The sequence below is a fragment of the Gopherus flavomarginatus genome, chromosome 10 (assembly GCF_025201925.1).
Source record: "Gopherus flavomarginatus isolate rGopFla2 chromosome 10, rGopFla2.mat.asm, whole genome shotgun sequence".
Taxonomy (NCBI): Eukaryota; Metazoa; Chordata; order Testudines; family Testudinidae; genus Gopherus; species Gopherus flavomarginatus.
Genome location: NC_066626.1, coordinates 48,510,603 through 48,524,468, shown reverse-complemented (window position 1 = coordinate 48,524,468; position 13,866 = coordinate 48,510,603). Strand labels below are relative to the sequence as shown.

Below are 13,866 nucleotides of genomic sequence, written 5' to 3'. Positions count from 1 at the left end.
ACAAGGATTGTGAACTGCATAATGTATGGACCAGTAAAGGCAGTATCTAAAACTTCAGATTAGCTCCAGATCCATAAATATGAAACTGCAGCATACAGAACAGAACCTCCAGAAAAGAAAATAAGAGGTCCCATCATTTAACACTAAACAGAAAGAAAAAGGAAAGAAGATGAATTTGAGAACACACTACCTTGATGCTATCACTGCAGGAACAGGTACTTCCTTAGGAACTAAACCTTCATGGTTAGTAGTGTCTACAATAAACACTCTAACGGTAGGATTTTTAGCCCCAGCCTTCAAAGGAAATGTATTACCAGGTTATTCAAATCAAGCTCGGGAGGATTAGTTACCATTTAAAAAAATTAACATCTTTTCTTGCAAGAAAACAATCAGTTTTTTAAAGAATTTAAAATATTTGAAATATCGATATTACTGAACATATTGGGGCAGATTTTGATCTTACTTAAACTAGTGTAAATCTGGAGTAACTCACTGTGACAGTTTGTTATTCCACTTAGCATTAGTTTATGTATCAAGAAGAAAACAAATTATCTAATTCAACATCCCTCCAGATAGCTTGGGGGTAGAACACATGAGATTAGGTGGAAGTTCTTCTCTCCAGTGTGCAATGTAGAATGTATAGTGCCTCAGTTTTGGGCAGAAGACTCCAGTTAGGGTCATAGGAGATCTCCAAGACAGAACAAACAACTTGGCCTTATATTTGGAACTACAGATATAAGGCCTGAACCAAAGCCTATTTAAGTCAGTGAGGACCTGACTGACCTGACGTCAATGGGCTTTGGATCAGGCCCCTAAAGGATTTAAATACATTTGAGATCTCACATCCTCTTATTTCTCAGTGCAATGTAGGCTTCTTTTTCAATATAGTATGTTATGATAAAGACATTGTTAAGCAACACAATAGATACATCAGGTAGGAAAGCAAAGTAAGGCCCAGATCCTCCTAACTTTTATGCACGTGCTTAACTGTACTTCCATGAGTAGTTCCATTTATTTCATTGGGACTACTCCCATGTGTGTAAAGTTATACACGTGTTTATGCCTTTGCAGGGTTGGGGCTCAAGTTTACTTTCTTAAATTAATTCTAAGAGAGACCAGGATTAAACACTGCTCCACAGCAGTACAAACAATTTTCATGCACATTTTGGGTGTCTCTATTTAAAGTCACCACAACTCATTTACAAACCAAGGGGAAGTAAATGGCACCCATTTAAAATAAGCAACATACCTTTGGATATGGAATAGTTATTTTTCTAGGATATTGATCCTCACCATAATATGAATATTCAATAACTGGTATGTCAGTATCATTAAATTCTACATATGCTATAAACTTTCCATTTGGAGACCACCACAGAGCATATTTCACAGCAAGCATTTCCTCTAAAAAAAATGTGTATGTTAGTTACAGCTCATCATTTATGATCTAACAAAACAACATGATCTAACAAAGAAATAGCACCTAAAATTATATCTTGCCATCAGTGTACTCATCATTCTTCAACGAGAGAACAGTGCTATATAAGAAAGATCTTGACTCTGCAAAGCACTTAAGAACATTAATAACTTCTGCACGCTGTAGTCTATGTTAAGTAGAAATTTGGTTTTGGTTTAAGTTAGTCTAAGTATAGAGGAGTAGGGAAAATTGAGATGACTAGTGTGAGAAAAGTTAGAGGTAAATTGGAGATAGTAAAATGGGAAAATTGAAGTTAGTGAGGACATGACCAAAGGCTATCTTGTGGCTATGTTTCAGTTATGACTGGCTTTAGCATGGACTTTACTGAGTGTTTTTAAAAATTGTGAATGTTTTATTAAAATGCTGTCTATTATTGATGGTAGGGGAAAGACATTGGTGCAGATGTTAATTTAAATCATGTGTAATGTAAAGAACCAATCAGGAGTTGGCAGAAATGTGAAGGTGGCAATGGGTAGGTTTAATGTTAATTAGTATTATAAGAGTAGTTTTGTTACTACCAGGGAGAGCTCCAATGAACATCAGATGGGTACCGTTAGATTCCAGGATTATAAGGCTGGACTTCACTCTGCTTTCAGTGGACTGATGATCACTCATTAATACATTGTTGAGTGTAAGTATAATTGCAGTATTGTGCAAGTTATACGTGCACGCCTGTTTGAGTAACTAATAATTTTTGTTTTGAATAACATTTAATTTTATCATTCAAACTGTTGCTTTGTGGTCATCTACTAAACACATTTTTTTGTAACCAACCTAGAGGCTAGAAGCTGAAAACTAAATTATGTTTTATTGCACCCTTATCTTTAACAACTTAATACTCATTGGGAACATTTCAACATAAAAGTTACAAAAGGTTACAATGCAAATAGATCCATTTAAGTCAGCTGTTCATATGCTTAAAGTTATATATATGGTTAAGTGTCTTGATGCATTGAAGCCTAAGAGCCAAATCCTGCTCGCATTGAAGTCAAAACTCCCACTGGGTTTCATTGCCATCAAATAAGTATAAAAAGGACATGAGTCTTATCTGCAAAGTTCAGATCCCCCCCAAATATAAGCAAGTTTCAATCCAGAATTTTATTTATACATTATAAAAATGTGCCCAAGCCACAATGTTTAAACTCCCAATAGTGAGGGTATTCAGATCCAGTGCTATGGTTCAGATCTGTATCTACATAAAGAAGGGTTAACATCATCCTGTGCATAATAATGTTCATTATAGCTGGAATGCTTCATGGACTGCTTTTAGAAGTAGACTTTGAAGAAAATGAAGGATTGGACCTAGTGAACAGTAATTGTGAGGCTGTCCCAACCACTGGAACAGCATAAATGCAGTCACTATGTCTGAAGGAGGCAAAAAATTATGGCTGTGATCAGGAGAGAAGGAAGGGGTAGTGAACATGGGAATCAGGGGGAAACTGATGGGAAAATATCCTCCCTTTATTCAAAGCACTGCTCTGAGGAAAAATAAATTATGGGCAGTACATGAAAAGCCCATGTTTCCTATCAGAAAAATACCATAACAAATTCGTTCATTGTTGATTTTTGTAAGCCAATTCATTCTGTTCCTAAACACCAAAAAAAGATTTTCATTCTGCACCACTGGTTTATCTGGTCAGGTGCTGGGATTAGCTAGAAGAAGGCAGAAACTAATAATGAACCTGGACTTTTATGCAATGCTATGCATGAGGTTGAGCGGGGAGGAAGATAGGATATTCCTTCTTGATCTGGACAGGTAAATGATTTATGCCCTGAAGCAATAAGTCTGGGTACTAGTATCATTATCACCACTTGTACAACTACAGATATTAAATGTCATAACATTTTCCCCACTCCTTTATAAAATAAAGCTACAGAATGCATTTCCATGACCTACTGGAGCAGTGAAATCCATAGATTGATTATATGATGTGTAAAAATACATGTCCTTTCACCAAGTCTAAACATTCTACTCTTCAATTTTAGTGCCCCTTTGCTCTGTTGCAACAGAATAAAAAGGAGGCCATTATTAGTTATCATTTCCCAATATGTAGGATTTATTACAAACTGCTGGGACCCATAAAACAAGGCACCTACCCAGACCTCTAAAACTCCCTCCTATATTAAAAAAAAAATTAATGGAGATATCCTATCTCCTAGAACGAACCTTGAAAGGTCATCAAGTCCAGCCCACTGCCTTCACCAGCAGGACCAAGTACTGATTTTGCCAGATCCCTAAGTGGCCCCCTCAAGTATTGAACTCACAGCCCTAGGTTTAACAGGCCAATGCTCAAACCACTGAGCTATCCCTATATATTGATAGGATTTTGCAATATCAGTATGCTTTTCTGTTCAACCTTACTTTTGCACTTTTCTAGTTACAAATGGTGAAACCCATCTTTTGGCTATACTTGTTTGCGTATAAGGAACAACACAGGGCAGGGTGTGCTGATATGGTGAGACATCAGAACATCATTGGCATATCGTGAAACAAGAAGCTGGAAGATAATCTCAGAAGTACTACAAGTCCACCAATCTTTGGGTCCATGTAATTGCGCCAGGCTCAAGACGGGTACTGTTTTACAAAAGATTAGCTCAGGCAAATATACTTATTAATAGGCCACCCAATTGCTTTGTGGTAGCAAATCAAGCTACTTCCTGCTGGATTGAGTCTGAATCTTTATCATGGTTTTAAGTCACCATGAGACTTGAAGTGGAGGTGTTGTTTTTCAATGGAAAACTTTTGCACATACTCTGCTGTACTAGCCTCCTGATCGGTTCAAAGAGGAACCAGTGCTCCAAAGGGCACTGAGTTCTTGTCGTCCACAGGAGGATGGAAGGAAGGGAAGATGAGTCTATCTAGTAGGGATACTTTTTTTGTGTTAGGAGGAAAAGGAATTGTGAAAAATGAGGAATAAAAGGGTTGGCATGGAGCCACAAAAATAAGGCCCATGCTTCATTGCACTGATAAGGAGTGTATAGTTGCACCCAACTAAACACTGCTACCCTAAAAGGGCACTACAGGATGAAATCAGACTACAGTGGATGAAAGGAATATTTACAAAGGGCTAAATTCAGCCCATGGTCTAGAGTGGCTTTTGCTGGCACAGCTCCTGCTGGAGGGCACCTAAGGAAGAAAGTCCACTGTGGATCCCCAGTGAAAATTACAGATGTCCTAACCTGGCAGAATCTCATAGCCAAAATGTAGCAAACGCTGAGCTCTAAATGCAGCACCAACTTGCACAACACCAGAGATTTTAGGGGAGGAAAATGAGAAGTAACTTATCTAACTGAAGCTATAGGCAAAATTTAACTGCAGAGAATGTAGTTTCCTGAGTTGAAATTTTGCCAGGACACTGTGGCTAACATCTCTACTCTTATGAAATGTGACATGGTATTTTGGATGATCACAGGCTCTTGATTTCACATCGCATTTGAAACTGGGACCCTCACTGGCTCATGGACAGTGCTTAGTTACCAAGGTGATAGGCACATCATGTGCATAAACAGGATCACTACTGACTTAGAGGGAAGATTGCAAAATACTAAATCAACAACACCATTTCTTGCTGCACTTAGATGTTGCTTGGTGTTTTCCCATCTAAGTTCTGACCAAACCCTGCTTTGTTTAATGCAGTTTTCAATATTAACTTACCTTCATAGACCCAGTCAGGAATTCCATTAAATATTACATTCTCTTTTCCATTACTAGTTATTTTAATAGATCGATCTTCAGGATATTGTTTCAAATAGATATTATTCTGATACACATATGCCTAAAGATGAGAATTTATTCGTTAGAAATATGTACAATTATAGAAAAAGGTCTGACCAAATTTTGTACAGTCAATGCTATTGCATATACATTAGAAATGATAATAAAGTATAATAGGCCATATCCTGATATCCTTAGTCAAGTAAAATTACAATTGAAGCCTTTGCAAATTTTGCCAAGAACCTAGTACCTCCCTTGGGACTAGGTTTGGATTTGATCTAATGGAAGTACATTACAATTTGAAGGCCAAATTCTGCTCTCAATTACATCAGTGTAACTCCACAGCAACTCCACTGAAATTTGTCAATATAAAAAAAGTGCTCTTTTTAAACTGTTGATGCAGGCATTTAACTCCCATGAGCTGTACTGGAAAATACATTGAATGAAAAAAATATCCTGAAATATTAGGCATAAATGAATTTGCAGTCCTCTTTGAAACTCATTCAAACTTTCTGAAACTCTTGTATCTTTTTCAGCTGTGCTAGAAATCTCAGGTGAACAGGCTTTCTTGTGAGATTTCAGACATTTCTATTTCTGGTCCTAGCTGGGACCAGCAAGTGTAGCATAAAACATGAGTCTATAATATAAATTTTAAAAGATGATTAAACTTTACTGGAAATTTAGAAAAGACTCAGTTCAGATTCAGTTTGAGATCTGAACAAAGGTTCTTATTTTACCTGAACCCGTTTGTCCATTTCTGTTACAAAAAAGGAGCCTGATCCTACAGCCCTTGTTCAAACGGTTAGTAAAATCAGTGGAAGTTTAGGGTGTGCCAGGACTGCTGCATCAAACCAAAATATGAGGAATTTCTTAGAAAATTGCATCTCTTGATACTACAAATATTTGATTTAATAACATAAAAGTAAAATGTCAATTGCACAGAAATTTAAATGGCCAGCAAAACAACACTCAAAATTCTCAGGTGAAGCATGTAGCCTGTTTGAGCTCTCTTCTTCCACTGTCAGATTTGGAGGTCAGTGAGAGTGCAACTGCTGTCAGTGTTTTACTAAGAAAATGTCTTAACTCTGAACTGTGTTCAAAGTTCTTGATGAAAGAAATAACGGGACAATAGCAAGTTAAGTATTATTTACTGTTTATGAACTGTTAAAACATAAGATTTAGGCTAGAAAAGGTTATTCTATAAAGGTGTTCCCCCTTCCACACTGACTAGCTAAACTGTTTTCTTTATTAAGTATGGTTGATAAACACAATTTAAAGGCCTGTGAAAATAGCACTTAAGCAAACCAACATAACCAAATAAATCAATTCTATACCATCAAAAATAACGTTATTCTAGCACTTCATTATTTTTACTGACCAATTTGTGTCCAACGGGTGACCAAGATATATACTGAATTTTATTTGGAAGTGGATTTTCTGTTACAAAATTACTACAAAAAAAAAAAGGAAAGAAGTTGAAATGGCTATTGCCTGCCCTACAAACAGATCATAATATTGTACATACATATAAAAGGCAGATTAAAGAAAAAGCACAGAAGTACAATATTTTAACATCTTTTGTTTTGTGAACAATGCAAAATTGGTGTCAGAAAGCTTGCATTTGCTGTGCAAACCAAGCAGTTAGGCATTAAATAATGTGACTCATGCAGAAGGGCCAGCATACGCTAGCATACTTTGTGTATGCACGTCAGATAGCCCTTGGTCCGACAGCCTGAAATGCCAGTTTTAAGCTGTGTCCAAGTATGGCACAGGCAACTAAGTCACCTGCTATACTGTACAGTGTGCATTACTATTAGAATCGGCTCTAGTGACGTGTGAATCATGTGAGCACATGGAAGTTCCATGGACCTATCATGTGGCATCACCTATGAGGAGCCAGCAAAGCATCAGCAGGAGGCATCAGCAGTGCCTGTGTACTTCAGGAGAGCAGCTGCAGTGCCATGTGCAATGGCTTTCCTCAGCACCCAAGCTGCAGCCACCCCCTGCCAGCACCTTCCCAGCAATGTAAGAGAGCAGTCAGAATGGAAGGAAAAATTAAATAAAGAAGATGGATAAAGGACAGAAGGAGGGATTAGAAAATTCTGAGTAGTCAGAGATTCAGGCAATCACAGATCAGATAGACCCAAGATGCCTAGTGGTGAAAAGATAGGGGGATTTTCCCACCATACATTTTTTTCAGGGTAATTTCTGAATTTTGCACCAGCTAATCAAGCAAACAGCAGGCAACTTGAGAGACTGAAGCAACAACAGCACAGTGCAATACTAATATCAGAAGAGAGCTTTCTAATGGAAATGCTAGTAAGCACACATCTAGAGTATGAGAAACAGGTATCAGGCTTTACCTGTATTGAAGATCATAAATGTGGTATGATGCTGTATAAGAGTATCTCCAAAGCTGCAAAAAATGAGTAAGCCAGAAAAAAAATATTATCATCTCTGAGGTATAATGCCTCTCAGTACTTCCCTTGGGCCTACACACCACCCCATGCTATATGGTTGTTTAATTTAATTCACCTCTCTAATCTACCATTAATGCTTCTTGATCTCATGTTGAGTAATATGTTACCACAACCTGTAAAATATCAGATGTAAAAAGGCAGAATTTTCAGCCACGTAATAATAAAAAAAAAGGAATTACCTTTGTGTGATCGCTTTCCAGAACTATAAATTGTTTATCAGAAGATAATGCATAGTTTGAGGCATTAACTTTTCTCTGAAAGATTGAGAAGTTGATTAGATTCCAGCACATACTAAATATCTGAATATTTAAATCCATTTGTATTTTCATGGAAGTTTTTAAAACAACAACCTTCTATTTATTTTTTAAATGGCAATGATACATACAAGTGTGTCGTTAGTCAAGATGGTAGTTGAGTCCTCAGTTTCAACATCATAGAGAATAATATTATCTTCTGCTGTCTGATGAAGATATTCATGACCTGTTGATCAAAAGATATTGTGAAATTGTGAAAATGTTCATCAGAGTATAGGCCCTCTTTGGCAGTTGAGCAATTCAAGAACAAATGTCTGTTGAAATCAGTATAAAAGTAAGTTTTGCCTTATTTTGTAATTCCATAACAGCACCAAATTATGCAATGAACTGGCCTTTGGACACTCAGATACGTGCTGAAATTACACTGCACAGCCAGTGATATGGCAGTTACTTTATAGCTATGAAGCCAATTTCTGCTCTGAATTATGACTGCCCAAACTTGCCAGGATTTGACCCATTTTAGGGTCCGTAACACAGGATATCTCATTTAAACTCACTAATGGAAGAAGATTCAAAATCCTGGCTTTGAATTTCACCTAGTCTCCATTTTATACAGATTTTGTAGATAATACTAGCACTGCACAATATGGTGTAAAGAAGGATCATATGGGCCAAATTCTGGCTTAATTACACATGTGCTACTGAACTCAGGTACTTAATACTTAACTTCATATATTTATTTTAAAGAACTCACTTAGAGCCAAATACTTAACTCCTATGTAAAACCTGAACAAAAGGCCTCATTCAAAGGGACTCTGCAAGTTTCAAGAGTGTAGGATTTTCTATCATAAGAGAGCAGACAAGAGTGCTCAACGTAACTAAGGGTGGCAGTGTTGGGCACGTAAGTAAAAGATTATCAGTCATTATCTATTGGAAGTATAAAAGCCCAGTGAAACCAAAGATAAAAGAAAACAGACTCTTTAAGAGATGAATGTTCAGTGCATCTAATGGAAACAAGTACAATAAAACAATGTCCTGTAAATTGATAAAAGATTAAGAAAACAGAAACTATTATAAGAATCCTCTTTCTGCTATTGGGTTAAATACTTGAGATTTCTTCAATAGAAAGGTGAGCTTCAGCTGTGATTTTGTACCTTTAATCTAGCAGTGAGCATTCACTCAGAGCAACAGTCATCACAGAGAAAATACACTTCTGAAGGCTTGTCTACATGTAAAATGCTATAACGGCACTACTGCGATGCTGTAGCACTTCTCCTGTTGGCATAGATAATCCACCTCCCTGAGAGGTGGTAGCTAGGCTGACAGAAGAATTGTTACATCAACCTTGAGTTGCCTACATGGGCACTTATCTCATCTTAACTACACCATGCAGGGTATGGATTTTTCACACCCTTCACTGATGTAGTTAAACCAACTTTATTTTCTAGTATAGACCAGGCCTCAGTCTGTGTAAACCAGTCAGAAAATACATATTAAAAATTATACGTAGCCACAAAAAAAATCTTCACTTACTTGAAATCCAGTATGGAAAAAATGTTTTGTACTGAAACTTTCCATTCAAATAATCTTCCAACGTAAGAGCCCTAGGATTGTCATCTGAGTTGGGAACTTTAGAAATAAGATAGAGAGAGGAGAGAGTTATTAATAACACCTGCGTGAATTGAGAAGCAAAATAGAAAATGTTGCTAGCTGAGCTTTTCCTCTATTCCAGAAACTTAGTGTGGTGAGAAGCCCTGAAGAATGTTGTGTTCCGTAATTCCCAGATCAGGCAAAGCAGAGGTAGCAGCAGGGAAACTTTCCATCATTGCCCTGACAGCATCCTTCAACCTTCTTCTGGATGAACTGCTTCAAGGGATAAGAAGCTAGGAACTTGACTGAGGAGAATTCATTTCACATAAACAGAGATGGACCTATGTAGCTGCAGACACCATGAAAGCAGGAGAACTCCTCCCCACACCATTTCCAGGGGCACTCAACAGTTTTTAAAGAGGGCATGGGTTTCTTGAACTTGTATAGGATGTGAAGATGCCTGTTTTAATGGTTACAGGAACCCACATATGATTTCAAATAAGCCCTGTACCTAGGCCACCAAAGAGTCAAATAGCCACTTAAAATCATTGCTCACCACAGCTAGATTTCAACCAATAACTGACAGGTGAAAGGCTCTGTATCCCATGACCAGTCCCCTGAACCAGCCAGTTTCACTCTTTACAAGCTTTTCAGTGTTCTTACCAAGAGTTAGAAGCTGGATATAAGACTTGAAAGATTATCATCACCTATGCTTATTTCTTTGTGTAACCAGAAGAAAGCAACACACACATATATAGAGCTAGAAATAAAACTGGAGAACGATTTTATAAATCTAATAAACTGAATTTTAGAAATCAAGGGAATGTTCAAAGATCAGTCCTTCTCCCCTAGTCTGATCTCCCTCTGTAGCAGTGGCTATCACTACATCACCCTTCTCCCAGATGGGCCACGCATATGACACTACATAAATGGACTTCTGAATAGTGCCCAATTGTGTGGTCTCCACCCTCCCCTTCACAGTGCCCAGACAGATGCCTGGGGAAATCCTACTGACCAGAAGACTTGGGTTATCTGTCAACTTTCTTGTCTGCCAGACAAGGGTGACTGGGGAGAACAGGAATGAGCTGAGTGACGTTAGCCTCAGAATCATTGAGCTCCCAGTCAGAGAGGAGGATAGCTTCAGAGGCATAATCGGAGTGGAGCAAACAGAACCAAGTCACCTCAGAGATAGAGGAGAAGATGAGGCTGAAAGAGCAATAGAAACAAGCTGCCAAGCAGATGGTAGGGGAATGGGCTTAGTTAACATCCTCTGCATAATTTCTTGGGAGAGGAGCTGGAACGTGTGTCTGTATTGAGTGGGGAGTGCAGACGAGGTTATCAGTGCTGAGGGGACAGGCTGCTGAGCTTTTCATCTAATCCAGTAGTTCTGTGACAGATATTTTTACAAGAAAGTAAAGAGATTTGAGTTTGAATTGCCAGTCAAGCCAGAGCAGATGTAGTAAAATTAACAATTTGTTTATTTGCTGCTGAAAAACACAATTTGTAATGATTTTGGAAGGGAGTTGGCCTCTCTAATACTTCATTACAGCCTGTTGCAATTGCAGACTTGGCTGCCTCTGCTAGGGCCACACAGTTTAATTCGCAAACTAGTTATTGATGTATGAAGTGACTATTTAAACACTTGCTTAAAAACCAAGCACAAAAGATGTTTGTGGCTTTTTGGGTAAAACAAAAAACATATCAGTGTGAATCAGCAGAGAGCAATACTGAAAGCTCTGGGTCACGTAAGTGCAAAGTTAAGGAATATGAGAAATTCAGGTTCATTCATGAGAAGCAAAAAATAAAATAAAATAAAATAAATAAAATAAAATAATCTTTCAGAAAGACTACACAAAACATTTGTAATGTGCAGGACACGTGAAATATCGTCTGATAAAGGCAGTCATCTTCTGGTCAGGCTTATCTGTGTGTAAATTCTAGGTACTCCTTCGGCTCTGTTTTTGAAGGTTACCACTGTATAAGCAGCTTTCCACTTTTTGAGTGCTCCCTGGACTTAATCCTACTCCCACTGCAGTGGAGGGGAGTTTTGCCATTGTCTTCAATGGGTTCAGCATTGGGCTATTAGAGAGTATCTCTGCTGCTTCATCCTGTTGTTTCTTTCTGAACTCTGAGGTGAATGCCGTTCAATCCTGATGATTTACTGCACTGCAGTTTCAACTTTGCCTCTATTTTCTCTCTCTGTTAAGGCCACATTTTGACTCCCTGTGAAATGTTGCTTTGCATTGACTTTTATGGTATACTTTACAATGACAATGCGTGGTTCTTCTGCTAAGTAACTTACTTACTGTAGAACACATATGTCAGATTGACTGTTGACACTGTTTTTGCCTGCAGAAGGAAGTTGTGAAGCTAAATAAAAGCAAATGACAATCCACAGGCAGAAACATACAAGTACAAAAACCAAACCAAACCAAACCAAAAACCCATGGAGCTAGCAGTAAGCTCAGAAAATATCCATACGTGTTCATGAAGAAGTTAATTCTTCTTGTGAGTAGCAGGCTAATATTTTACTGAAAGTCTTAATATATTAAAAAAGAAGAGACAATTACAAACTCTTACTGAAATGATGTTAAATAATTGCTGAGAATAAGCTTCTTCACCATCACCTCTCAACACCAAATGAATGGATACTTAAAATGTCTTGACCTACCATATACTTTCCAGATTAAATTCTCTACATGAATTATGGTTTTAAAGCTATTACAAACCTATTAATAAGATTTATTTCTAGAATTGTGCACTCTAAGGGCCAAAACCTGCAGTCCTATTTGATACCTTTATTAGGCAAAAGTCTTAATCTTAGTATTTATTTAAAGGTCCTTACAGAATCTAGAATAGAATTCTTACAAAGGATACAAGCAGCATCACTGATCAAGCTGGTGACCTCCATTTGTCTTAGTTCTCACATCAACTGACTAGACTCTTTAAATACTCTTTTAACCACATCACTCTCACATGCAGTGTATTCTCCCATAATTTGGTACAACCGTTAACTTAGCACAGCTGCTAAACGTATCCATTTCTTCTTAAATTTCCAGCATCCCACTTTAAGAAAATTGAATGCCAGTGCTTCTTACTTCCAGTTTGCTGACTACTTATCATTTTGAATGCTTGTTCATAAGCAACTGAAGAGGCATTTAAATGCTCTAATTAAGGCAGCAGCTTTAATTATTTGCAGTTTTCTGACTCCTTTTGTATAACTAAAGATCATTTCAATAATTAGTCCTTGAAATCATGTTCCACAAAGAAATAATGTGTCTTCATTTCTTCCTCATCTTTCAAAGCCTTCCATAACTTTTGTGTGAGTTTTTTATCCTTGCTGGGGTGCAGGAAAAATTTGTATAGTGGGAGTTCTGAGAGCCATTGAACCAAACTGTGAACCCTGTATATGATGGAAACCATTTCATGGTAGAGGGTGCAAGAGCACCCGCTGCACGCCTAGCTCCAGCACTTATGAATCCTCATTTTGGTTTCTGTTGCTGGAACAGCTCTGATCAGGCCCATAATTTCCTAAAATAAATTCAGTTTGATCTAATCACTATTTTAGTTTCATAGGCATGCAAAATATATACTAGCATTTAGAGTGCTTTACATGTTCAAAGTACTGTGTAAACATTGACTAACCCTTACAATGTCCCTACAAATTAGGTAAGTAGCTATTTTTATTCTCATTGTACAGACAAAGAAATAGGGTAAAGAGATGAGGCAAATTGTCCAAGGACAAACAGAAAATCAGTAGCAGAGCTGGCAGTAGAAATCAAAGGTTCTTGACTCTCAAACGCTCTTTCTCTTCTAAAACACACTGTCTTGATTTTAGTTCTCTATAGTTCCTTCGCCTTTATAAAGAAGGTGTCATCGTGCATTCCTTGCACACACAACACTCCCAGTGATATCAGATTATGCAGAATGGTATACTACATAGCATGCTATGCTGGTCATTCTGTCTTACAACATAAGCTTGACACCGGCCCTACATTTTCCATCCTCATAATAACTGAATGTTACCGCATTTAATCATTGCTCTATGGACACAGCTAACTGTGACAATATACGACCTTTACATTGCATATTTCTTTTATATCCCAAACTGTGATTTGTGTGTTTTACTTCTATTTTGCTGTCCAGTCCCTTGATGTATGAGAGCTACAGAGACAGGAACTTCAAAGCCAAGCTTTTAATAAATTTCAGATTAACAATACATAAATTTCAAGTATGAGAGAGGTAGCCGTGTTAGTTTGGATCTGTAAAAGCACCAAAGAGTTCTGTGGCACCTTATAGACTAACAGACGTTTTGGAGCATGAGCTTTTGTGGGTGAATACCCACTTCGT

General features: G+C 37.6%; 1 protein-coding gene across 4 annotated transcripts in view; it reads right to left on the bottom strand.

Moving 5' to 3' along the window:
- FAP (fibroblast activation protein alpha) overlaps positions 1-13,866 on the bottom strand; it is a 53,963-nt gene that overhangs the window by 31,060 nt on the left and 9,037 nt on the right. For all 4 annotated transcript variants that reach the window (XM_050969236.1, XM_050969233.1, XM_050969232.1 and 1 more), the window contains exons 3-10: positions 9,460-9,555; positions 8,058-8,152; positions 7,852-7,926; positions 7,556-7,608; positions 6,571-6,643; positions 5,133-5,253; positions 1,250-1,404; positions 191-294 (exon numbers count right to left, since the gene is read on the bottom strand). In XM_050969236.1, the coding sequence (XP_050825193.1) occupies positions 191-294; positions 1,250-1,404; positions 5,133-5,253; positions 6,571-6,643; positions 7,556-7,608; positions 7,852-7,926; positions 8,058-8,152; positions 9,460-9,555 (772 nt within the window). The remainder of the gene's footprint in view (positions 1-190; positions 295-1,249; positions 1,405-5,132; positions 5,254-6,570; positions 6,644-7,555; positions 7,609-7,851; positions 7,927-8,057; positions 8,153-9,459; positions 9,556-13,866) is intronic.